Source organism: Panthera leo, chromosome A2, assembly GCF_018350215.1.
Source record: "Panthera leo isolate Ple1 chromosome A2, P.leo_Ple1_pat1.1, whole genome shotgun sequence".
Classification (NCBI taxonomy): Eukaryota; Metazoa; Chordata; class Mammalia; order Carnivora; family Felidae; genus Panthera; species Panthera leo.
The window spans coordinates 26,401,430-26,429,342 of NC_056680.1; the positions used below are offsets into that span (position 1 = coordinate 26,401,430).

A 27,913-nucleotide genomic window follows, 5' to 3' on the forward strand; every position below is an offset into this window, starting at 1 on the left:
AAACTAATCAAGCATTGTCTGATTAATTAGAGACACTTGAAAAAAATGCTATCAAGGCCTACAGCTGTAATCAATTCAATCAACATGCAGAGAGCCAATCTGGTTTTCTTGATTAACAAAGCTGAATGTTAAACAGAGAAGTGTGACATTGTAGTGCCATTAGCTAAGGTTACAAATTGTGCATTTTTCCTACATGTTCAAAGTCAGGTCAGGATAAAGTGAAAACTCTCTAATGATGAGGGTCATGGGCACGAACATTGCAATTCTCCCTCTTGATATTTCCATGTCAGAAGAATAAGTTTCATCTAAGTAGTAGAAATGGGTAGTAACTTCAGAAGGCTTCAGTGCAGACACACAAAAAAATCAAGTACTTGAAAAGATAATACAATAATAAAACAAAGACAAAAAAAGTGATGTGAGATTTCTCTCAGTTTAGTGTCACCCAAGTTGGTTATGGAATTCATCAGAAACAGACATGCCAGGCATAAAGAGATAAAATTTTTCTTACTACATTTTTAAGATGTGGATGTGAAATGCATCTATATAGTGGCTGATGAGTAAATTGGAAAATTCAATTTGCTTATTTTATTTGCATGAAGTCAATTTAAATGTCAAGATGTCTAACACAAGATTGGTTTATTAATGGTTTGTTTCTTGCTCTTTAAAATCAGTTATAACTATAAAGTGATGATTATATTTTGTGTAGTCAATCTTTGCAACACAGTCTGGAATTCTGTCTGTGAAAACAGCAATTCTCAATCTTTTGGAGATAAAAAATTCTCTCTCTCTCTCTTTTTTTTTTTTGTGCTTAGAATTTAGTAAGAGCACAAATAAATACTTGCTAACTAGTGTATTGCAATCAGATACATTTGTTGCATGTAATGTTACCAAAATAGTTTAATTATGGAAATATGGAAATAATTTACATAAAAAGTAAATTGAAAAGAATTCAAGGTAATATCAATATCATTCCCATTCACATGTTTTCTTGAAGAGAGGTGGAAAGAGTATGCATGGCATATAGAAGTCACTCCATAAATACTTCTGGAGGAAACTCCTGAAGAGTTCAAGCCTGCCCACTAGTAATGTATTGTAGTACCTGTGATTTTGGTTGGCCACTTTTCCTCTCCCTCTTCTGAGAATGTAGCTTTTCTTTCTTATGGGCAACCCACTTCATGTGGTTTGGGGGAGTGCTAAGACCTTCCTTTACTCTCAGTATGGGGGCAGACATGAAAACCAAGGTATGCCAGAGGCCACTCTCAGACTTTTGCTGGGTTTATGAACAGGGTCCTGACTCATGTCCACCAAAATGTATACATGCTAATGGTATCTACTGAGTATATTTTCCGGACAGAAATTGAAAGGTAGAGGAAAACGATATGAAGCTGTGATATTTCTTTTTTTTTTTTTTTTTAATGTTTATTTATTTTTGAGAGAGAGAGAGAGAGAGAGAGAGAGAGAGTGGGGAAGGGGCAAAGAGAGAGTGAGACACAGAATTGGAAGCAGGCTCCAGGCTCTGAGCTGTCAGCACAGAGCCCGATGCTGGGCTTGAACACGCAAGTGGGGAGACCATGACTTGAGCTGAAGTTGGACACTTAACCGACTGAGCCACCCAGGCGCCCCGAAGCTGTGACATTTCTTAACAGGTCCTTCCAAAACCTTACATTTCTATGGGAGACAAATACTGTTTTACCCAGCAGAAGGATGCACATAGAGTAAAGACTTCTCATTCAAAAAAAACACATCTTTGGGGATGCAGGGCAAACAGCTGTCTCGTGAAACAACAGGTTTTATCTTCATCTTTGAAGAAACATTAAAAATAGATCTGAATGCCTGCTCTTGCCACTTTATGCTTTTGTTCCAAGTATTGAGAATAGAATGGTGACCAAGCCACAATCCCCACTCACAAGGAGCTTAGAGTCTAGAGGTGGATACAGGTAATAAATAAGTATACAGAGAAGTGGTGGGGTTCAGAATATACCATCCCAAAAGTGGCCAAAATGCCACTTTGACATAAGGATTATTTGGAGCTGAAGGCAATGATAAGAAGTAGACACAAGAAAAAGTCTTTGTCTCCCCTCTCTCTACCAGGAAGGGCTGGATGGTTTTTACTCACTGGAGACAACTCTAGACTCTTACCAGACACAACACAAGAGGAATCTACATAGCAAACCTTACTAACTTGCTCTTATCTTCCATTGGTTCCTACCATATATTCATCCTTCCACAATCTGCCACTTCTAGAAGCTCAAAGTCCCTTTCCTTTGTCTTACCACTTTTCTACAAAATAGACTTTTTTTTTAAGATGCTTTATGAGCCCAAGTTCTAACCATTCTTTTGAGTTACTCATCACTGAGAAGTTCTGTGTGTATGCACTTTGCAGGTGTTAATAAGTCTCTGTTTTTCTTTTGTTGTCTTTTGCCACTCTAATTTTCAGGTGAGCCTGGAGAGGTAGAGGGAATAAGGTTTTCCTCCCCTACAGAAGGAATATTATTTCAGATAGCAAAAAGTATTCTACACATCTATAAGTAAAATTAGATTTAATAATTTTGTTAATTAAAAATTAATTAAATAAAAGACTATTTGATGTTAACAGCTCTAGCACAAAGTAAAGGTGATAGGTCCTCATAAAAACTCCAACCTGTTTCATACAGACTGGTCCTAAACACACAGGGAGAATGGGAACCACAGGATGGCTGATTTGAGATCATCTCCCAGAGACGGATGTTTCTAATATAACGAGCCTCTCAGATGAACAAGATAAATTCATATTTAAACCATGTTTACTAAGAGACTCTTAAATACAGAGCACAAACTGAGGGTTGATAGGGGGTGGGGGAGAGAGGGGAAAATGGGTGATGGGCATTGAGGAGGGCACTTATTGGGATGAGCACTGGGTGTTGTATGTAAACCAATTTGACAATAAATTATATTAAAAAAATAAACCATGTTTACCTGTCACTATCACTGAGAATCCATAGATATTTTCAAGCTCCTACATGTGTAGAGAACTTTACAAGGAGTAATGGGGAGGAATGAATCAGAGAGAAGTCCATGACTTTATTTATTTATGCATTTTTGAGAGAGAGACAGAGAGAGAGTGAGCAAGCATGAGCGTGCACAAGTGAGCAGGGGAGGGGCAGAGAGAGAGGGAGAGAATCCCAAGCAGGCTCTATGCTGACAGCATAGAGCCTGATGTGGGGCTTGATCTCACAAACCATGAGATCATGACCTGAGCTGAAATCAAGAACCAGGTGCTGAACTGACTGAGCCACCAAGGCACCCCAGAAGTCCATGACTTTAGACTGACCACCTCAACTTCTAGGATCAATTTCCTAAAACCCAGGAAGGCTTGACTGGTCACAACATGGAATGCTAACATCTTCCTATGCTGTGTATCTGGATGAACAAGTGGCTAGGGATGGGACTGTAGCAATAGCAATAACTACCTCCACTGCAGCAGAAAATACCTCAATAATCCAGCATGGAGCTGGACATTAGACACATATTTAGGGTACCAACATACCATAAAACTTAAGTTGCACAGTTTTGATTTGAGCTTACATTTCCTTTTAGGCTTGCAATCTTTGGGTTAAAGTGTGCCTTTTTTCCTGCCTGGAATATGGGAATACTACCCAGGTTGTCCCAGGGATTAAATGAAGCAATAATAGCCTGTGGAAACTCTCCCCCCTTGGGGCCTGCTACAGAGATGGAGCCAGTAGGTGACAGATTTGGTAACAGTGTTAGTAGTTACTAGTGTCTGAAATTACAGAAAAACTTTCACTCTTAAGCAACTTTATACAACACCTTTTCTGGAGTTACAAGACAACTACATGTTAAATGTATTATAACTAAGTCATTAGCAAATCGAGAGCAGAAAACTTTGCAACCTTCTCTAACTTTAACTAGAGAACAATTACCTTAAAATCAGAATACAAAATAAAACCATCTAAACCATTTCTACGGAATGATGGGACTTAATGCTGCAGAGAGAGTAGGTGGAGTTTAATTTAATGCTCTAATTCAGCTCTCTGGGCTTTTGTAAGGAATACCTACAGGATATCATTTTCATCACTAAGTGTGTCAGATTATCAGATGCCATATTTATGTACTGATTTCCATTTTCCTTTCATAGTTTGGTTATTCTTTTATGTTTAGTAGTCAAATAAAACAATGATATGCTAAAAAGAAGCCTCTGTGAGGTGAATGACAGTTTAATTTTTCCCCAATGTTGGCTGGTTGCACAAGAAAAAAAGAACTGGGGAAAGTTGACAGGATCTTTAGTTGACTAGATTTATTTCCCAGAAGTTTCAGGGTGTGTTAATTGTAACATTTTGGTTAATGAAAAATATTGTGAAAGAATGCTGATAATGGGCGATAAATGGACTTTTGAACAAATACGATGGTAAAATGTTATTTTTAAAACATTGGGAGGTAATCATCAGAATTCTTTTGCTGCTTGGACCATTCTAGTGAGTAAACTGGGCTTGCCAGAAAGGACAATAGTTCTTTCGCATCCCCAAGCTACCATCATCATCATGATTGTTTATGGTGTTACTCCAGCTTCTATTTAATTTAAATATGGTCCTTGTTCTAAAGAAAACTTAACATGGTAAACTGCTAAAAAGGCAGGAAGATATAGAAACATTAAAGTACCAGAAAGAGCAAACTGACTATATTAGACTAAGAATTACACTAATGGTTCTTATCGATCAATTCTTTTATTTAAGTGAAATATACACATGGAAAAGTGCACAGATAATAAATGTACAACTCAATGAATGATCCCAAAGTGACTGTAATCACCACCTGGACCAAGAATAGAAGCTTCCCTCACTCCTTCTCCTGATCATTACACTTCCTGCTCCCCAAAGGTAGCCCAGATGGTTGGTAACTTCTAACACTACCAACTAGTTGGCCTATGTTTAAATCTTTTCTGAATGGAATCTAACATGTATTCTTTAGGTGTCTAGTTTCTTTCTCTGAATATTACATGTTTGTGAGAGTAAATAGTATTCCATTGTGTAAATATATTACAAATTACTTATGCCTTCTACTATCAAAGGGGATTGGGTTGTAAACAATTTGGAGCTATCATGAATGTGCTAATGTTGAGAGAAAAGACTTTTCCCTTCCAACTTTGGTCCGGGGGTTGAACTGCAAATGAACTGACAATAGCCAGGTGAGCAGGAAAAAAGACAAAGTTCATTTCCATGTGCACACGGGAGTTGCTCATAATAAATAACTCACTGAATAGCCAGAGATAAAAGTTTATATGCCAACTTACCAAAGGGGGTGGGTTTAATGGGCAAAGTATGGAAGGCTCTGTCTGGCTTTTTATGCTAATGGGAATGAGCAGTCGGTCTTCAAGGCAGCCGAATGGCAGCTGTATTTTCTGGAGGCTCGCTTTAGTGAGAGAAAGGGAGTAGAGATATGATTTCTTTCTGCATCCTCTGCTTTCACTGTAAAATAATCCTTATATCAACTCTATAGGTCTGAGTGGGTCCCCACAGTTTACATGTTTTTGGGTGCACATATGTATGCATTCTACTGGCCATACCCCTAGAAGGGTAACTTTTGGGGAAAAAGGTATGGTTATGTTCAGCTTATGTAGATGCTACCAAACAGTTTTCCCAAGTAGTTGTATCAATTTATTCCCTCACCAGCAGTGTGTGAGAGTTCTAGGTCCTCCAGATCCTCACCAAAATTACTGATATTCTGTATTTTAGCCATTGTGATAAGGTGTAGTAGAATCAGTGTTCTTTTAATTTGCATTTCTCTGATTTTTAAAATGGCTGTGTATACTTTCATGTTTACTGGTCATTTGGATACCTTCTTTTGTGAAATGTCTGTTCAAGCCTTTGGCCGTTTTTGTTTTCTTTGGAGTGCCTCTTTTTTCTCACTGATTTGGGGTTCTTCATATATTCTAGACTTATATCTATCCTGGAACCTTTCCTGTGTTGCAAATATCTTCTTCCACTCTTGTGACATGACTTTTTACCTTGTTGAGTAGTGTTCTTTATTAAGTTCCTAATTTTAATATAGTCCAATTATCAATACTTTCCTTTATAGTTACTGAAATTTGAGACCTACCTTAAGACCATGAAGTTATTCTTTGAAATTGCTTTCTAGAATTTTACTGCTCAATATGGTAGTCACCAGTCACAAGTGGCTACACAGCACTTGAAATGGATCTAATCTGAATTGAGATGGGCAGTAAATAGAAAACACACACTGGATATCAAGTACTTAATATGACAAAAAGAATGTAAAGTAGCTCATTAATACAATGTTTTATCCTGATTACGGAGGGACCAACAACCAACCAGAATGACATAAAGACTCCTTTAAGTTGTAAACATTTGGGCAAATAGCACACACAAAGAAATCTCATCTGAACTTCCTTTATCTGACTAAAGCAGAGCTTTTCAAGAATCAGCTGCTGTTAATCCCCCTATTCTGGGGAAGTCTTTGGTCAGGGAGGTGACTGACCTTTAGCAACTGGACATTCCAAGAAATTGCATAAACAAGCCTTATCAGAACCTTCCATCCTTTCCCACTGAAGCCCCAACCCCTCCCTGACCCCATTTATTAAGCTGATGTATAAACCTTTACCCTTGGCTGTTTGGGGGTGTGGGGTGTCTCCTTATAGAATGCTTCCACATGCATGCATATAAAACTTTTCTCCAGTTAACAGGCTGTCAATAAATTCACAACCCTCACTTCCCACCAGTCACTCAAACCTAAGTTAGTAGAGAAAAAAGCCTTCCTCCCCCAAATGACATCTGAAATTATAGTATTTTGGATATACTGGGTTATAATGTAACCAAATTAATTTTACCTTTTAATTCTTAAATCTTCCTAGAAAACTTTAAACATGTGGCTCACATTCTATTTCAATTGGACAACAGTTCTAGTTGATGTTTTATTCCTCTAGATGTGATTCTTTTGCCTCTGGCAGGCAATGAGCTTAAGGTCAGAGGGCTATCGGCAATTAAGATGATTCAAAATAAATGTGTCTTGAGGCGTGTGGGTGGCTTAGTAGGTTAAGCCTCTGACTCTTGGTTTTGGCTCAGATAGTGTTCTCACAGTTAGTGAGATCCAGCCCTTCACTGGGCTCTGTGCTGACAACACAGGGCCTGCTTTGGATTCTTTCTCTCTTTCTGCCCCTGCCTCGCATGCGCTCTCGATCACGTTCAAAAATAAATAAACTTAAAAAAAAAATGTGTCTTGAATTCTCCACAAAGCTGGTCTATATCTGGTTAACTCATTTACCTGAAGTAAATCATTTACCTGAAGCACTCTGGGGTTTACTATGGCCCCTTCTCTTCAAAGATCCAGAAACTCCAAAGTTTTCCCCTTAAGCCGATGAGGCTGTTGGAGGCTATTCTTGGCTCCTCAGCCTCTCAGCTTCTGCTTTCTGAAGTGGAATTTGTCCTGAGAAAAGTGCAAGGGCAGGCAGGCTGCCTCTCCTGCTTCCCTTCTCTTCTGGAGCAAGGCCCCATAAATTCTCACTACCCTGGAAGCTCTCCAATGGCTTTAATCAGATGATTCTCATATTTTGTCTGGCATTTCTGGTTGTTCTCAGAGGGAAGTTCAGTGTGAAACAACCAAGTCTGCCATTGCCAGAGGCAGAACTCCTATTAATTAATTAAAAAGTATGTCATGCATGTTATTTAATGTTGTAGGATTTTAATCATGGTTGATGTGGAGAATTGAGTTCAGAGTTCTGAAGAAGGAACAGTCCTAATTTCACTTCAGTCAAGTAAGGTTTTACAGAAGAGCAGGGATGACTTTTAGAGTAGGAGATACAGCAAGGTGGTAGTTCCAGGGTTAGGGAGTGTCATGTAGGGCTGGGAATAGATTCTACTTGATAACCTCACTGACTAAATGAATAATAGAAATTCTAGCTCAAAGAAGACACATGGATTATAAATCTCATGCTAATTCTGATTGGTAGTATTGCCTGGAGTATGTTATAGATAAGGATTTTAAGTTTGTAGTGGTGCTCAGTGGGCAAGAGGATTGTAGTCCACTGGCAATGTCTACATTGGACAAAGGACAGGGGATAGCTGCACATGAGTGTGAATCATAATATTCCAGAAATCATATGCTATGATTGAATGATCATGCATCACAAGTATACTCTGGAACAGTTTGTAAATTAAAATAATTTAGATTCATTATGTAAAGTTTCTGAATATGCCACACCAAAATATGCAGCTTTGGCAAATTGATTGTTTTGAAGACACTTGAGAAACAGTAGATTCAGGAAGGGCTCCCTGACCTTCCCCTTTCTACCTAAGAAAAAAGGTATAAAATTTCCCAGGAGCAAGGTGCCCTTTCTAGTACAAGGTACAGTTCAATCACCAGACACACCAATGACAGGAATCTACAGAACAAACCTTATTAACACAACCCTCATCTTCCAGTAGTTTCCATTCAGCTATGACCTATCTAAGGTTATAATGAAGGTCACGCAGAAACAGCATGCTTTGCACATTTATGGAAAACACTGGGCCAAGAGAGAGAATGGTTTGGGTGACAGAACTGAGATTCAGAATGATCTTGATAGTCAAGAATATTGGTTCAGATACCAGTATTTATTCCACAGCTATCTACCAAGATCCATTTTGTGTCAGATCCTGGCACAATTTTTTTTTTTTTTTTTGTAGAGTTCCTGCCCTTTAGAGCTTATAGTATGGAGGGTGAGACCAACATCAATCAGATAATCACACAGAAATGAATAAACACTGTGAAGTTAAATGGTGCTATGAGAACACATGAATAGGGACTTGGGGGTTCCCTATGGGAAGTGGTACTTGAGAGGAAATCTAATGGATGAATAGGTATTAACCAGGCAAGGTGGAAGGCAGGGTAGGGGAAAACATTCTAGGATGGAGCAGCAATGTGAAAAGGCCCCGAGGTAGGCAGGTTTGAGAAGAGGAAAGGAGGCCAATGTAGTTAAAGCACAGATCTCCAGAGGGGAAATGATGCAAAATAAGGTTGGCCCAGTAGGCATGCACCAAGTCACCTGACCTTGCAGACCACTGAAAGATTTTGGTCTTTATCCTATGACCAATGAGAAGCCATTGAAGGGTTTTAATAGGGGAGTGTCACAGTCAGATATGTGTTTAGAAAAGGTTGCTCTGTAGGGAATGGGTATGGGTTGTGGTGAAAAAGCACATGTGAATATATAGAGATAACAATATATAGCTTATACATTATAAGGTTATAGCAATGGTCCAGGAGAAAGAGTGATAGGTGACCAAAAAGCCAAAGATAAGCCATTAGTGGGGTATGGATAGTAATAAAAAAATGAATGTGATTCGAGCCACACTGGTACATACTATGTCCTGGTCAAAGGTCTAACTGTAGTCTGAACTGTCATAGTAGCCTGTTCAATTTAGAGAATCCCAATCTGATAAACTCAAAGGTGTCCAAAGGAATATCAGGACTATATCAGGACTGGGAATGGCAAAGTAGACTTGAAGCTGGAGAAATGAGAGATTGAAGGAGAAAATGGAACATCCAAAAAGCAATATTCAAAATTCAAGGGGTATTATGTAAAAGTGTGATGACTCAAATTATTGTTCTGGAAAGAGAACTAGGACCCAGAGGGAGAAGCTATAGGGAACCCATGTCAGCTCAGTATAAGGGCTGGTTCAGTAATGGAAGGAGCTGCCTTATGCTGCACTGAGCCTGCCTCCCTGGTGAAGACGTGCAGAGGAAATTTTTGAAGAGACACTGGGTTAAATCATCCTTGTAATCTCTTCAAACTCTCTAGGATTCTCAGATTCTCTCAGAGTGTGAGCTTTTTTTTTGAAAATTTTACATTCCTAATATTCCTATCAACACCCCTACCATCACTATCATCCCTTTTTACCATTTAATGAAAACACACATACCAGGCCCTGTGCAGAACACTTTCACATACATTTCATTTAATCTTTATAATAACACTGTAAGGTAGGTAGTAAAATCCAACCCCTATTTTTTAGATAATTTAATTGAGGCTTAGAGAAGTAATTTCACAAGAATACAAATCTAGCATTTTTATTCCAGAGACGGTGCTTTTAACCAATGTGCCACATCACTTCCTAAAACCACTTATTCTACTATATGCCAATGAATCCCATACTGACCTCAACAATTTTAACCAATTCCTAAACCTTCAAATGTGAAAGTATATGAAGCACCATATTTCCTATGACAAAATATATTCAATGTCAAAGCTAGTAATTGTCAGATAGAATAAGGCTGTTATGCTTCATAACAAATAACCCCCAAATCTCAGTGGCTTAAAAACAATAAAGGTTTGTTTCTTGCTCATGCCAAGTGTCCATAAGCAGATGAGCAGGGGAACTGTTTATCAAAGTCATTCAGCGACCAGGCTGACATGAATAACCACCATCTTGAATGTTGCTGGTAAGTGTCAGAGGGAAAAAGAACTCCTCAGGATCTTACACCTACAATCAAATATTCCAGCCAGGCAACCATATGGGCCATTTTGTCCACCATACATTGGTTAGAACTGTTTGGTTAGTTGGCTCCATTCCAAACCAAGTGGACTTGAAATACAGTCCAACAATGTGCTTGGCACTGGGAGATGGGGCAATAGCTGGCAAAGTGTGTTAGTCACTGATGCAGACAGTAAACATGCAAACTGCCTTTGTCTCATACATTTCAGAGTTTCTACCAAGAAGAATATTGACTATCTCTTTACATTGGCTTGATTACTTACTCCAGGTTGAGAGTATTAATGTATTAGAAGAGGGGAAATGTACAAAACATGCCGAATTCTGGTAGAAGTCTTCACTGTATATGTAAAACATAATTCGAACCATAATCATGTCTGGGATTCAAGCCCTTGGCATGCCATGTTAGTATGCTCATTTTTGTACTTGGGTTAGATACAAGTGCTTAGGCAGAAAATATAATAGTTTATTTACTCTCTTACAAGTTTCACTGTACCTAACTATGTCAAGCCATCACTGGTGAACTGAGAGAAGATAAGAAGCAGTTCAAGCCTGACATTAGGTTTTGAATATTAAGATGTTAGAATAAAAATCATTTAAATGCATTATAGATATGTTATTCTGAAAATTCTTGGCCATGCCGGTCCATCATTGTCATATTAACTAAACGTGTGCTCCTCAGGTCCCAATTTGATTTATATAAAAATGCAAATCTCTTAAAAATGTTTTGCTTTCTGGTAAATATCTATAATAATATAAAATAAAACAAATAACTCATCTTACTTTTTGCTATGACTCGGAGTACTCAATTTAAATCTGAACAACTTTTACCCGCTATCTGTAAGCCCTCTGTGATCTCAACTACAGAACTAAAAACCTGCAAAGAAAATATGAAGACAAATCAGTGGCATCTATGAAGCATTTCACTGGAAACGGTTGTTAAGGAGATAACAATTTCTTGTTGTAAGTGATTCAAATGCTCAAAGAAAAAAGTAAGAGTGGTGTTTGTGTACTTAAAAACATAATTAAAATTTGTATTACAAATGCTAGTTTAGGAAAGAACTGGTTTTAAAAGGCAATTTCCTGTAAGGTCATTGCCGTGATATTTCAGATGGTACCTTTTTCTAATTTTGAAAGCTATATATTTTAATAGAGAATGGTCCAAAATGTTTTTAAGGTCAAACTAGAAATATGTTGATGATTTAAAAATGCAAGCAAAGTGCTTTATTATATTATACTACCAGTGTTATTGTAGTTTAAAAATATCATTAAATCAGCACAAACCCGCACTTATCATTTCCTGCACATTTTTCACACTGAGCTGCCTTCTGACTATGAGTAATCTGTTAATCTGCTCTTCGCCTCACAATCCGTCAAAGTGACAGATTCATTCCCTTCTCTAATACATAATATCTTCATTTACTGTATGCCTTGCTGTGACTTGCTTTTTTGCTAGCACTGAAATTTAGCAAATCACAAGCAAATTTAGAGCATGTCACATGGGTGGTTGTTCTTGTTTGTTTCCCATTTCTTCCATTACTCCAACAGGAGAAACTACAACTTTTCTGGACTCTTAATGGGAGTTAATAGTGTTTCCAAAATGAAGGCAATCTCAGGTTTCAATAAAAGTGTTAAAGAGGTCAGATGAGGGCAAATGGTAAACACAAGGTAAGTGTACCCTTCGCCACATGAAGACACTGACCATAGTGGAATTTTCTTCCAGTGCTAGTGGACAACAAATAGATTTTCACCTTTGAGCCTCACCCCTAGGCATAAAAAAAAATATATATATCATTTACAAAAAAAAAAAAAAAAAAAAAGAAACTTTCATTTAGTAGTTAAGGGATGAATTTCTCCCTGCAAAAGACAGGCCTTCATTAGCATAAACACCAGCATTTACTTGAAGGCCACATTGTGATTTTATTTAAGCTGAAACCTTCACTTTTTATCATGACGTTGACTGACCTCAGACCAGGCCAGATCTCAGGTTTCTTGCTCATTGCTATTTTGATAATACAAACGGTTCTGCTGTTTCAAAACTGTTCCCTATTAATTCAACAAAATAATGCTATGCTCCCCTTTTCCCTTGCTTTGGTTCAGTTGCTTATTACTCTATAAATTCTGCAAATAGAGTGACTTAAGGACTGAAAAATAGGCGAACATGTAAAATTCCAGCTAGTTTCATCTTTAAATAAGAGATAAAGTACATCCTCTACAAATCACCCTTCAGCTTCACTTGTTACTGATACAAGCATTCACACACTAAAACAAAGGTCACTACTGTTAATCTCAAAAGTCAAAAGCAAGGAAGATGTTTACAGCAAAATATGAGCAGTAGCCTTCTAATAGGTTCTGTTTCAGCACAGACATAATTTTTTTTCCATGCGTTTTCATCCAACACCCAACAGCACTTTCTTGTCCTGAGCACCAAATTGCATCTGATTTGTCTTAATGGATGGCAAGGGAGCGAAAGGCTTTTAAAAATCAATGGACAAGAAAGAGTCAATAGAACAATAATGTTAGTGTTAATTCAATCAAATCAGCTGAACGTTGTTTGCCTTTTCTCCTTTAAGTCATTTTGAACGGGACGGACGTTTGACTCGTGGTATTTATCATACTGAGTGAGTTTTTATGTGGTAATGAACAGCAAAATATGAAGCTGTAAACTCGGGTAAACATAATATATTGTTAGAGTGAAAATGTGTGTGTTTTAACATTAATCAATTTCAAAGTGTAATGTTTTTCATTAACAAGTGAAACAAAATAATTACTGGGAAGAAATAGAACCCACTGCCAACAAAAACAGTTTGTGAGTAGGTGCAGGTTTGGAAGAGCTGTGACTTCTCCGTGACAGGCTAGGGGCTCACCCCCACACATAAAACATTCACACCCCGCCTCAAGGACATGCAGCGCTGGGGGGCCATGACTTCATGGAGGGCATGAGAAAATCGCCTCTCCAAGGCACTGTGGACATAGTAGGTGTACGTGAATGTTGCTGAAGGTCTGAACTGCGCATGCTTTCAGTCCTCTCCTACTGTAGTAGGGTTCCTTGTAAAATAACAAAGAGAGTATTCTGCACTGGGTTGCAAGATGAATGATGAGACAGTGAGTCTATGGATGTGACAGGCTATGGCCATTTAACCATAATTACGGTCTTCCATTTCTTCAGTTCATGTCATTACCCTGGACCTCAGCTTACAATCCCCTCCCTTCCCCCTTGGACAGAAGAGAGGTGAATGTTATAAACTGGAATTAGTACTTCGACTTTTTAAAGGTGCTCATTACTCTAGAAGGAAAAGCTGAATTTTTTAATTAAAAGTTGAAACGGTAACATGTTAGAATGGTAAATAATTGCTTTGGTAATTACCTTCTTTACATTGGACCCTGGGCCAAAGGTAATCTGAGTTCATCATCCGGATGGATAACAGTGACTGGGGAGGCCTGGGTGACCGAAGGAGTTCTTCATTCCGCTAGTTAAAAATGCTAAGAGTCTTCAGGGATCCATCACTTCAGGATTAATTTGGGGAGGTGAGGGGTAGAAGATGCAACCTGTTGTTCTAGACTCTTACGGAAATGGGTTTCTTGAGTTTGCAATTTTGGAAAATACGACAATTACTAAAATGCTGATGAGTATTTCCCCAGCCCTCATGACTTAAGATTCTCTCATGGAGTACAAGTGAACTCAGGTTGAAATGCCAAGTCCCGTGGGCCCAAGAGAGATCTGGTCTGAGAGCAGGCAGACATTTCAACTGAGAAACTGAAGAATGGGGTCGGCAGATGCCCAGGCAGGCAGGGCCAGAATGAGCAAGCAGAGCCAAGTGAAGAAAGAGAAGTATTGTTCAGATGTGCAGGGGTGCCAGCCAGTTAGGGCCTGGGACAGGGTGATGGGAGCAGGTATGCAATCTGAGCTAACAGGCTCTGGTGGGATAATAATGGTCAGAGCCAGACTCAAAGTGGGCTGGGCATGTGCCAAGGGAGGAGGAAGGAGAAGTGATGGGGCAGTGGACCACCAGTTGCCCAGCTCTGTTAGTGAACTGCTGGAACCCAACGGGAAGGGTATCCCCGAAGTTGTGCCTAGGAGTGGCGCTAGGGGCAGAGAGGTCAAAGGCGAGAAGCAAGATGATTCTCAAGGGATTTGGCTTACTACCAGTGCCTTTAGCTGGACTGTTCTCCAGGGTAGGGCCACTCTGAGCTGGGCCTTTGCTGTAGACCAAGGAGGGCAGGGGCCCAGCTGGGTCTCTTTGTATCATGTGTTTTTTTTTTTTAATTTTTATTTATTTTTGAGAGAGAGAGAGATTGAGAGACAGCAAGAGTAGAGGAGGGGCAGAGAGAGATGGAGACACAGAATCTGAAGCAGACTCCAGGCTCTGAGCTGTCAGCACAGAGCCTGATGTGGGGCTTGAACTCACAAACCTGTGAGATCATGACCTGAGCCAAAGTCAGTTGCTCAACTGACTGAGCCACCCAGGCGCCCCTGTTTTTAAAGTCTGTTGTAAAGCTTCAACCAGTGGACTGAAAACCTCTTGGGGAGCAGGAAGGGCAGGAGTCCCTTGAATTTAAAAGGCACAAGCTCCATAAGCTCAAGTCCTCTCTCTGTCTGTTTCTCTATGTACCTTTTTGCTTCTTTTCCGCATACATGTCTAGATTCAGTTAGCCTGGTGAGGATTAGGCACGTCTTCTGCAGCAGGGGCAACCCAAGCACATTTCTGGCAAGTGGCACCTGGCTCCACAAAATCTGTATTTGTGTAGGCAAATACAGATGAGCAATTTCCAATAAGAATACAGAAAAAAAACACAGGAGTTCAATTTCAGAAAACTGTCTCTGTTGAAAGGTTTAAAATGATACTTTATTGGAGACTTTAGATTGTGGCTATCTTCTAAGGGCTCATCTAAAACAATTTCATGAGATTTCATTTACTACATGTAGGAACAGGGCCAGGTCCCACTGGCCCTCAAGGGAGGAAAGTATGTAGGTGTTTCTTTCTGGGTTCCAGCTAGTAGTTCAATCCATGGTGAGGCAGCTGGTGTAGGGAGATGGGGAAATTCATTCTTGTGAGATTCAATACATATTTCTTGAGCGTCTCCTCTGTGCTTGGCACTGTTTGATGAGCCAGGGATATAGTGAGCAGGAGAGATAAAGTCCCCAGACCCAAGCAGTTTACATTCCAGTGTATTCTGGAGGTGTGTGTGTGTGTGTGTGTGTGTGTGTGTGTGTAGACAACAGGCAAACAAGCAAGAAGATACCAGGTGGTGAGGAGCACTGTGGTAAAAACAAAAACAAAAAAGATGATGTCATGAGGCTGACAGGACAGGGGCTATTTTAGGTTGGCTGCTAAGGAAGGACCTCTCTGAGGTGATGGCATTTAGATGGAGCCCTGAATGACAGAAGGAAGATGCTATCTAGGGTCTTTTCTAGCGTAAGGGAACTCCAAGCAGAGGGGCCATCTCATGCAAATCTCTTCAAGTGGAAGCAAGCCTGGAGTGTCCAGGAAAAAGGGACATGGCCATGGTGTTTGATACACAGTGAACACGGTTCACAGGGGTATGAGACATGGTCTGGGTGGTGGGCACTGAGGGTGGGGAGCACGATCTGATCCTAAGGGCAGTGGGCAACGTTTGGGAGGTTTTGCATGAGGCCATGCTTGGCTCAAGTTTAGATGTGATGCCACTATTCTGGCTGCTGAGTAGGGACAGAGTGTAGGGGCTGAAGGAGCACAGAAAGCAGGTGGGAAGCCATGGCATTTGTCCAGGTAAGGGGTGAGGGCAATGGGGGCTGGGATTGCAGCAGTGGAGAGAGCGGCTGGGTCTGGTGTCGCTTCGGTGGAGGGATCACCAGGAAACCTGCTGGGGAAGGACATGGAGTGGGTCAGGGTGAGGAAGCAGGGAGCACTCTTGGTTTCTGCCTTGAGTAAAAGGGGGATGATGGTACATTTTCTGAGATGGGGAAGAAAAAAAAAAGATGTGTAGAGGGAGAGAAAACCAATGCTTGGATTCGAGGTATGTGCTAGAGATGCAAGTGGATATCTGTCAAGTTGGCAGCTTGGATAGATGAATCTGGAATTCACGGGAGGGTCAGGGCTGGACATATAACTTTCAGAGTCATTAGAATATGGAAGGCATTGGAAGCTATTATTAAATAGCTTGTATAAATAATACCTAGTATACCACATATTAAAGATTAGGGCCTTTCTAATGGTTATCAGTGTCTAGGGATCTCTGGTCAGCAGGGAGTGGAACACGCATGGAAATTAGATTTAAACTCTATCCAAACAAGAACCTCTCCTAAAAACACAGTGTTATCCTGCTTATGAATAAAGTAATACCACTGTCATCCTATTTTCAGGAGAGGAAAGGGTAATTCTTGCCAAGATGTAGGGAAAAAATTTGACATTTAACTTGCCAGTCCGGCTGAACAGCACCAGGAGAGAGAACATGATGCCATCCTGCCCTCAGGGAATTTGGAGCTCCAACAGCAATGACGGTCAAGGAGCTTCAACCAGTCTGGGGGCTCTAAGGACCCAGAATCTCTGTCCTCAGATGAGCAGGTGTGAATTTCTGGGGATGGGGGTATGAAATGAGAGTCGCTGATACGGACAGGTTTTCTGAAGCTAACAAGAGTAAGGATGCAACTAAAAACTGGTGCCTTTGGTTTTATCCACGGATCCTTAAGATGTAATGCAAAAATGCAGATAACCGAAAACAACAGTTAACACAACTAGTTAGAGAAACTGCACAGCTAATCAGGAAATCCTTTGTTGTGCTTTGGTCTGAAGGAGGAACATTTGCTAAAAATCCGATTTACTTGTTTTAAAATGATTCAAACTTCATCATTTGAGGAGAAACATGGCATTCAAGTTCTGTATTTAATTTTATTTATTTATACATTTTCTCTCTTTTGTGTTGGTGGGGAAAAAAGGCTTAAGCAACAGAGCAGCATATCAGACGTGAGTCCTGACAACTGGAGAGAAAAGAAAAATGAAGCCACTGCGATCGGTCCAGAGTAGTACTTGTAGGTTACGATGACAGGCCAGCTTGCCTCAGTCAGGCTGGCTGAGCCAGCGTGAACTGCGGTCAGTGGTTATTAATCATTTGTCAAAGTCCGCAGGGCTTTATCATCTAATTATAGTTATAAGTATGTTTATATTACACAAACATGTGGCAAAGCTGCAAAGGATTCAAGCCTTAACACAATCGGCAGTGACATTTAAAAAAAAACAAAAACTACAGATAGGCGATAAATCATAAAGCAAACACTTCAGAAAACCATGCCATTCATTACTGTTTGGGCATTCAGGAATTATTTTCTAAAGTGTTTATTTCTATAAACATTGAGAACCTTACAGAGCCTTTGACTACCTTCCCTCCTCCCCCTAATTTTCCAATGAGTTGTAAACATACCAAGTACAATCATCATTTGAAATGAAAGACTGGTTATCGACTCCATCCACATGAACAGACAACCAGAATATAATCACAGCTTATTTTATAAAACCCATTTCTGAACACAAATATCTCAAACTGTTCTGAAGAATCTACATAAACACATAAATGGATGTGCCTAAGGGACAGCTGTAAACCCCACAAACCAATAGATGGCATTTTACAATAAATGACTTAAGGCTGCAAACAGCATTCGTTTGGTAGCAGGTAAGTTTACATGCTAGGAAACATTTCTCAACATGAATGAACTGTGAAATTGTTTCCTCCTACCCAACACGCCTCTAAACTGTATTAGATTATGTTAGCTATGTCTGCACCTTGTCATAGAGGCTGTCACGGTCTCAAACGGCAGTGTGGGTGGACACTGGGGGCGAGGGCCCCAGAAGCTGAGATGCTGCCTTTAGGAAAATCTAGACACAAGGGGATAGGATGAGGTGAACCATGTGTATTTCAATTCCTAGACTGTGAATTTCTCAGGAAATGATTACCATTGTATCCCCACTCCATCCAATGTCAAGCATTGCCCTGTGAGTGCAAGTAGATTCTTATACTCTGAGGAAAACAATCTATGAATATATGCAGTGTTTTAGCTATTGGCATCCTAGAGTCAACTCTTCAAAACCCAAATTTGTCTGCTTTGTGGACTGCATGCTATCTTTAACCTTAATCAGAAGCACATAAAACTAAGAAGGTAGTTATGTTGCAGAGATAAGAATCTTCCCAGAGCAAAAGGTAAATGAAAGATTTTGGAGATATTGATCGTTCTGTTACATTAATTAAGCCAATTGGAAACTGACTCTCTAAATATATGTATGTGCGTGGGTATGAGAATGAGTGTGGGTACAAATCTTAGGTTCTTAGGTCTCTGGAGTAGTTGCAGATAGGTCACTGAAGCTGGTGTGGCCACTTCCCCTCCCACAGGGCACCCGCATGCTCTCTCGATGCACCTGCATCCATATATGTCCCCTTCCCCATCATGTTTGCATTACTCTGACCACAGCTGCACTTAATTCAGGAAATGAAGAGACTACTTGCCTCTTGTGTGTTGTTTAGAGCCTTTGCAGGCAGAACTTTCAATCTGGGATTCAGGTTAGATGCTTGTTTATCCAAGGGGCAGACTTGGAAACTTGTCTTTTCATTTCTTACATTTTTTTTTCCATCTTTACTATCAGTATCATTTAAATTTAAAGTTTAATTTTAAAGTTTTGTGTTTAGGGTCTAGGTGTGAGATCTATTTGTAAGAAATGTAGCAAATACAAACCTTAAAAGAATCATAGTTTTCTATTTTAAGTTAAATTACATGTATTACAGGATTCAATTTATCCCATTTTTATATGATCATCTATGCTGACCTTATAATTTTATCATTGTCTTTATTTATGGTCCAATAATGTCTTTCTGCCAATTCTTCCAAGCTGATGGATTTATGGAGCCAAGAGCCAAACCATGTAATCTGCAAGTTTTTTGAACAACTAAACAATAATTTTCTAGAAAACTGTTGGATAACCTGCTGGCAAATGGGGTTGGCAGCATTTTACTTTTTGCTTTGGATTTTGGCTTTTTATTTTATTATGTAAAAATGTAAATTAATTTTCCCTAAATGAATGAACATTTAATTGGCTAAATAAAATATGCTGTATGTTAGGTTGGTGAATTTTCCTATATTATATCTTTGGGAATCAAATATTAAAAGAGATGTTTAAGGTTATATATTACTACATCTAAACACTAATTAATCCAACATTATGAGATGTATTTTCTATATAGGGCAGTGTCCCTCTGATGGTAGAACTGGGTTTCTTACATAAAGTCTATAATGAATCTCATCAAAGCCACAGAATCAGGAACCTGGAAGTGACCTAAGAGAGCATGTAACTCAAATCCTTTCTTTTAAATACGTGTTCATATTATTGGTGAGGTCTGAGCGGGTTGGGAGGCTTGTCTGAGATCATATGGTGGGTTAACAGCAGATTTAGGATGAGAGTTAGGTCCTCCTTCTCCTTTTATGGAAACAAAAGCCTCCACTTTCTAACACGCCTTAGTCTCACTTTTCATTTGTTCAGATTTATAAATTCTGACTACTTATAATTTGGATTGACATTGGATTTCCAGTTACCTTAAAAGTTTACTCATACACAGAAAAAATGTTTATGAGCTGAAGGATTGTAAGAGACACATTTTACATGTCAAGAGCCAACTGATTTTCAGAATGTTAAAACATCTTTTTATATACACTGAAATTACGACCTCAATTTTGAACTCTGTATTATATCTACTTATGATAGTGGCAATTCCCCCTACTAGATAACATGAGAGAATGACCAGATCATGTGTATAGATCAGCAACACTGAGAAGTGATTACTAATGAAGAACATTTACTCTGCCTATGTCATAATATTCTGGGCCCCATTAAAAGTCCTATGAACCATGTAGGTGGTCTCCTGTCAGTTTTACATGGCTTGGCTGGCTGTTCATTGCTGATTGGACCAACAGTGAATACTTGGCCCAAGCTAGGCCAATCACATTCTCTCTCCTGGAAAGTAGGAATTGTCAGGCTGGGCATGTACTTTGAACTGTACTTTGAACTGTAATACATAAACTCAAGAGCTGTCAGACAGCCCTATGTGACTGGAAACAGAGAAAGCTGGTGCTTTGAGACCAGAATGGAACAGACAGGAAGAAGCAAGCAGAGATGGAGTGAGGAAATGCCTGGCTGCCCTTGGGTTCCAGGAGACAGCCCTGTATTCTTACTTGAAAAATCCTCCCTTTCTCTGTCTTTGTCTGTCTCTCTTTTAATACTAGCTAAGTTGTTTTTGATATGTTCAACCAATGAGTCTTAATTTGGATACTCTGAAATAAACTTTACACTTTAGAGCCAGAGCTACTGTACTATCACTGGTGTTTTGGTCCATTCCATGGCGATGGGACCTCTTACAGTATAGGTGAGAGGGCTTGATAATGAGATTCGTTATAACAACCAAGATCCTGTGGGTGGAGCTCAAGATAGACTGACTTTCAATAAATCCCTAATATTTAACAAATAGTGATAAAGTGATGAGGATTTGTACTGATAATTTTTTTTTAGTTTAGAAAATCACTTAATACTACATATATTTCAAAACACAAATTCAGATTTGCTTGTCTTTAGTGAGCCTAAAATAATAGGTTTTGAGAAAGAGAGAGAGAGAGAGAGAGAGAGAGAGAGATATGTGCATGTGTGAGCATGAGCGGGGAAGAGGGGCAGAGAGAGAGAGAGGGAGACAGAGAGGATACCAAGTAGGCTCAACGATATCACCTCAGAATCTGCCGTGGGGCTTGATCCCACCAACCATGAGATCATGATGTAAGCGGAGCTCAAGAATTGGACGCTCAACCAAGGGAGATACCAGATGCCCCAATAATGAGGTTTTTCTATATTGACAAATGATGCATAATGTCAATGACATTTTTGAAATAATGAAATAGTTTTGAGATTATTAGCTTTTGAAATTTGAAAACAAGAGAATGGCCTTTGAACTGATATAAACTATCTTGATAAATTTAAAGGGACCAGATAATACAAAAAAATTCATGCCTAAAATGTACTAAACATTACATACCAATTAAAATCAAGTATCTATGCAAATAGAATAATATGAAATAAATTAACATTTAAAGAGAGTTCATTGTGTGCCGAAAACTGTGCTATGAATTTTTCATGTATTCATTCATATGATTATCCCAAAAGTATGGGGTAATTATTATGCCTGGGTGACCTTGAGTTAAATGGCTTGCTCAAAAATCTTACAGCTAGTAAAAGGCAGAGGTGTCACTTAAACCCAGGTAGATTGTTAACCATCACACCACATTCTCAATAACAAAAAGTAGATTGAACTTAGACTCCTAAGGAAAAGAAATTTGGAAGTTCTTTGGAAGTTTTGGAAAACAATTTTGGGAAAACAAGAAAAATGCACAATCTTTAAAAAACATTTTTTTAGTGTTTACTTATTTTTGAGAGAGACAGAGAGAGAGAGAGAGAGAGAGAGAACAAGCAGGGGAGGGGCAGAGAGAGAGGGAGACCCCGAATTTGAACCAGGCTCCAGGCTCTGACCTATCAGCACAGAGTCTGATGTGGGGCTTGAATCCATGAGCTGTGAGATCATGACCTGAGCTGAAGTCGGATGCCGAACCGACTGAGTCACACAGGCACCATGCACAATCTTTTAAATAATTTTTTTAAAGGACACTTAGCTTATTAATGATTCTTACCGGGGATTAGAAGGAGAAGGTGGATTCATTTCTTGCTGATAATGATGACCCTGGTTGACGGGCTGTAAAAGGAAAACGTTTGTGAGGTGCTAATCAGTGTTTGTTCTTTACATATACTTTCACATGCACTCTCAGTGCTGTCATTTTTTCCTGAGGGACGATCTGCAAGGAGGGGCTGTTTATTTTACAGAAGACTCAAAGGCTGTTTTGGGAGATCCAGCAAATAACACGGTGGTACACATGAGAAAAACACACGTTATTTTAATGGCCAGTCACTGCACTAGATCGCATCTATGGTGTAAAATTCACACGTGGAATCTTCCTCCCTGTGGAATTTTTACGCTGTTAACATTCATTGATATTTCCAGCTACAGTAAAATAGAAGATATTTCATGGAGCTCATGTTGCACAGCAAGTATCAGCAATAACTCAGAGACCCAGAGATAGGGTATATATATTTATATCTCAATGTTAGCAAGTTTGCAAGGATAGCCTGAATGTTCACTAATGGAATTACACAGGTAAATCTTAGGTCAAGGTGGTCATTTTCCCCAAGTGCATAATAAAACCTCAAGCACTAATCAGTAAAGTGGAAAAAAAACCCCAAAAAACAAAACGGTGCCAATACCTAAGAAAAATATGAAATCTCAACTTTTCCCTCCACAAGAAACATTTAAGTTACTATTTCAAAGCACCACTAAACTACCACATCCCCAAATAAGCCTTAAACTTTTGCCTCCAATGGAATTTGATGTTTTTCCTTGGTTCTATAAAGGGAGAGAATTCCACTATATCTCTTTTTAAACATCAGCTTGCAGTATTTTTCTCATGTGGTTAACAACCATGTAATTCTAATACAAAAATCATTTTTTAACATTCTCATTTTATTACAAGCTGGAATTTGGTATATATTTTTGAATTGCATTTAGAGGATTTCCATTACTTCCTTACCCAACAGCGTTGGTGTTAAGCCTTTTTCACCCATAATGTGGCCCCACAGGGCTGACTCCAACTGAGGGAAACAGTATGGCAATGGTGCCTGTACATACAGAGCACATATTCCTTATTTTCCACATACTTCTTATTTTAACGGGTCCTAAAATATTAAAGATGTGGGTCATGGGAATTCTTTGGAGTAAACTGTCTCCCTCTATAAATAATCTCTTGGAAGTGTTCCTTTAATTTAAATCAAACACCCTGTCTGATAATCACAGTCACTTAGCCTGACTCTCTGTGATGCACCATGAATTTAAATGCACTCAGATACTTTGGTAATTGAACCGATATCAATGCATCACCATCTCAGTAATAAGAAACAACAGCTGGGAAAACAGTGGAAGGAAAAACATGTCATAAGACATATTTGATCTCACTGGAGAAATAAGACTTCCAGCAATTTGCAAGTGAAATTTAGTTTTATGATTTAGGCTTTATTATTTCACAGCAGAGAAAGGAATTAGCAAGCAAAGGGCCTAACGGGTTCTCTAGAGCATCTCACATGGTTGCAGAAATACTCTTGATAATCTGTTCATTGGTATTCGTCCAGTATTTCAGCTGTACTCGGCCTCCAGTGAATGGGCCTCCCCTGATTCACTTCCAGAGGCCTTTCCATAACTCTCTAAGTACCACAGTGCTGATATTCAGCAAATTTCCATCTTCTCAATTTTATACCATTAATTCTATTTACACCTGTCTCCAACCCCCTTATTCCAAATGACTTACTCCACCCTCTGGAGAATAGAAACGGCTACAGAATCCTATCTTGTTTGTGACTTAGCTCTCACTTAAGACTACACAGACTGACCCTTTCCACATCTGCTCCTGTCTATATAAAAAAACTGATCCAGTGATACAAGGAGTGAAAAAGAACACAGTCAACAAAAGATTCCCATGAATAGTGGTTTCTTAGTGTTAGAAAACAAACAAGCAAAATAACCAGTGGAAATGTTTTGAAGTAGTAAAGATTGCTGATGGGAATGGACAGAAAGGTAAAGGAAAAAATTTCAGTTAAAATAATTGTAGGGTGAGGGAACTCGGTCTGAATACCTGATTCCTTAATTTAACTTTTAGTATTGAAAGCGAATTACCAAGTTGTCACCCCTAGATATTTTATTCAATAACCAACTTCAATTTAGTGATGGCATATTATGGCAGAGCATTCTGACTTACACACATAACTGCTATTAACTGACTTCTACACCCCCAACGCTAGTGACTCCGTCTGGGAAGGAAGAACGTTTTATTTTGGGGTGGGTCCCAAAACCAGGTGGCCTCAATTTCCTTTCTCTGTACATGTCTCCCTATTGCATGATCAGACTCAGGGACTGGAAGGGATCATGGCAATGATGCAGCTAAAAAGCCCCTCCAAGATATTTCAATTCCCATAACTTTGCTTTGATGCTTTGAAAGGGCAGTGCTTTCACTAGCGTGAGGTCTTTTTGTTTTCCTAGATCCAAATCAGAATGAATGAGAACGTGCCTAATGGTTTCTAAAAGCTCTCTGAATGTGATGGGGTGGGGTTGGGGGAAGTGTGATGGGCTGTCTGAAGCCACATGTCTCCATCCACAAATGGAAATAGGTATGTTTCGATACATATGCAACAGTAAACCTATTTGCACTATTTCTAGGTAGGTAATATTCTATGAAAGCACAGGTTAAAAAAATAAAATTGGTTTTTTGGCTTTGGAATTCAGCCATATTCAGGCTATTAACACCATAAGAAGCAGCAAAAGAATAGCAACCAATACCTACCAATAACTATGACAATAAGAACAGCACTAGCTGATATTCACTGAGCACATACTCTGTTCCTTGCAGCAATTCTGTGAAACAGACAGGATTAATGACTATCCAAAAGAAGAGGAAATTCAGGCACTGGGTGTTCACCCAAGGTCATGCCAGCCAGGAAATAGTGGAGTAAGAATGTGAACCCAGTTTAGCACAGTTTACCCTTTTAACCATTAGGTTGTAGTGCTTACTCCAGCTCACAGGTTCACCTACAGTGGTGAATACCAAAGTTGTTGAAAACAAATATGACAAACTCAGTTCACCTTATGGCAGAAAAAAAAAAGTGGTCTGAGATATTTATCTGACGTCTAAGACTACTTCCTCACCGTAAATAAAACTCATGTGATTTCTTTCCTAATGAAATGTCACTTTATGTTTAAAATGAAAGAAAACAGGGATGCCTGGGTGGGTGGCTCAGTTGGCTAAGCGTCTGACTTAGGTCATGAACTCATGGTTCATGGGTTCGAGCTCCGCATCAGGCTCTGTGCTGATAGCTTGGAGCCTGGTGCCTGCTTCGGATTCTGTGTCTCCCTCTCTCTCTGCCCCTCCCCCTCCTCAAAAATAAAATAAGCATTAAAAAATAATAAAAAAATAAAATTAAAGACAATAAGTTTTGTCATATTGTTAAATTTGGGACAAACATAAGATATAATAGATAACACTCTGAGAACGAGGGCAGTTTATTTCACGGGGTGACTTTCATAGTCACTAAACACAGAACTCCTCACACATTTCAGTGTTACACTGACTCCAATATCAGTTTTCATATATCATTTCTATAGTGGTATAAGAACATCTGCTCATCAGATTTATCTGCAGCTTAGCACAACCAACTCCTTACCTTTTTTAGTTCAAGAGAATTAAAAGAAAACTCATTACACCCAAAGAGAATTGAGAAGTTAATGAATGTGTAGATCAGAACAAATTAAGAGCTATTAAGTATAAAGAACCTGAAATGCCAATATATTATATATTGGACACGTAGCAGCGAGCAATCATTACGTAAAACGCTGATATGCTGATGAGCAAAGAAATGGAACAGATCCTAGAAACGCAGGCCCTGGTCCTTTTGGTGGCGCTGTTGCTATGCACTAGTGTCAGGAAAACCCAAATTCCTAAAATTTGCCAGGAGCACAAGAAGCTTTGCTTCCCCATGACCAAGCTGCTAGAAATTCTGGGGTGAGGGAGAGAAGAGAAGGCTAAATAAAAGAACAGGAGATAAGATAATCCTGCCATGTTAAAAGGTAAAGACAATATTTTCATGTTGTTATGTAAAACCTATGAAAATGGCAAAAATGTTGCAAGGTTAATCAAGACCATAAATAACTTGTCTGAGAACCTCACCATATGCTTGTAATTTTATTAAGTGCATTTTGCCTGGTTTCTCCAAATAGTATGCTCTGCAATGTGCCATGTTGATGGATGCATGCGATGAGCGTTTTTTTTTTTTTTTTTTTTTTTTAAACAAGCTGAGGAGAGTTATGTGCTTGATATTAGATTATGGGAATTCTTAACTTGAAGGAATGATGGCTTTAGGGTATCTGCCTACAGGGTAGCATGCACATGAGGAACGCTTTTCTTGAATCTAGGGTAAAGGCAGGACAGAGAAATAATGAAAGAGTGAAATAATAAAATAACGGAAGGGTTTATTTGTAAAGCTCTGAGGGGTAAGTCTGGATTTCAGTGGTTAAGCTCACATCCAAACAAGCATAGTAGAACCTCTACCTATCCTTAGAACCCTCAGCGGTCACAAAAAAGGGAAATGTCCTAGAAATCTTTTCTGATCACTCAGGTGGCCCTTTGAGGAGAATAACTTTGGGGGAGCAGCAGATAAGAGCTGTGCGTGTACTCTGCTAGGCACTGGGCATGTGCATTCCCCATACCCATTCAGTTCTCACCACGCCAATAAAACGAAGCCCTTTTACTACTCCTAAGTTTACAGGCGATCGTGCCAGTAAATGGAAGAGCTGGGATCTGAGCTCAGGTTGGCTGATGCAGGGTCTACATTCTTTTGGCAAGAAGCTGCTACCATTAATAGCTACTCTTTTTCCTTAAAAAGAAACCATACACATACCCACCTACCCATGACACGATTCTATGCTATTGTCAATCAAAAGCCCTCACCAAAATAAAATTCATTTAAGAATCCATCATAAGCAACTCCTAACTCCCTTCCTAAGGCTTCCCAGAGCCAAGTTTTTAAATAAATCTCATGAGAGCTACTCCTAACGGAAACCCTCCAAAATTGATTACTTGTAGCCTGGTTTCCACAGAAGTTGTAAAGTATTGTTTTAATTGAATTTGGTTCTAAGTTAGAAACTTTGAAAAATTTGTCTGTCAAAGGCCAATGGATTTCTCAGTAGGCTTGATTTATTTAGCAAAAGATGCCTACAAAAGCCAATTTGCTATGAGAAATATGGTTACATTTAATTACACTTTTAAATGACTAATTTATTATGTCTAAACACCTTTTAAACAGTACATATTACTCTGAACTGTACAGATGCTGAGAAAAGCTGAGGAATCAAAACTGGTAGTAAACACAATAGATTTTGCTAAAGACTCTTCATTTTACTTTGCATAGGCTTTTGGGTTTCAGACTGCAGTGTGTGAAGTAGTTACGTAAAGATGCTAAATTGAATGTGACCTGCTTAAATCTCCTTTTTAAACCATTGGTCATCAAGCCCTGAGAGATTTCTTTCCTTTGTGTATTTAATATCCATTTATCAAACTTGAATGTAAAATATTACCTGCATTGGTCAGGGTTTATTTAAGCAAAGCCAAGTTGATGTTTATTTTGGAATTTTGATGAAAATTATGCTATTGTAGAGTAAAAAAAGAGAACCTTTTAATACTTCTGGTTTATTCATTCAATCTGTGACCAACAACCAGTGATTGAAGGTGACCTCATGCCAGGCACTGGACTCAGCACGGTGCTGCCTTCCGAGAACTCACAACC

General features: G+C 39.1%; 1 protein-coding gene across 25 annotated transcripts in view; it reads right to left on the reverse strand.

Annotated features, from left to right (window-relative positions):
- CFAP20DC (CFAP20 domain containing) overlaps positions 1-27,913 on the reverse strand; it is a 238,260-nt gene that overhangs the window by 25,094 nt on the left and 185,253 nt on the right. For 14 of the 25 annotated variants that reach the window (XM_042929831.1, XM_042929850.1, XM_042929830.1 and 11 more), the window contains 2 exons: positions 22,168-22,229; positions 15,300-15,738 (listed from right to left, as the gene is read on the reverse strand). The exons of 2 other annotated variants lie outside the window; for them this stretch is intronic. In XM_042929831.1, coding sequence (XP_042785765.1) covers positions 15,396-15,738; positions 22,168-22,229 — 405 coding nt within the window. In that variant the 3' untranslated portion in view covers positions 15,300-15,395. Of the gene's footprint in view, positions 1-5,287; positions 5,407-15,091; positions 15,214-15,299; positions 15,739-17,366; positions 17,437-18,303; positions 18,329-22,167; positions 22,230-27,913 lie in introns of those variants that run through there. 9 more of the 25 variants (XM_042929841.1, XM_042929840.1, XM_042929844.1 and 6 more) reach the window with 5 other exon arrangements.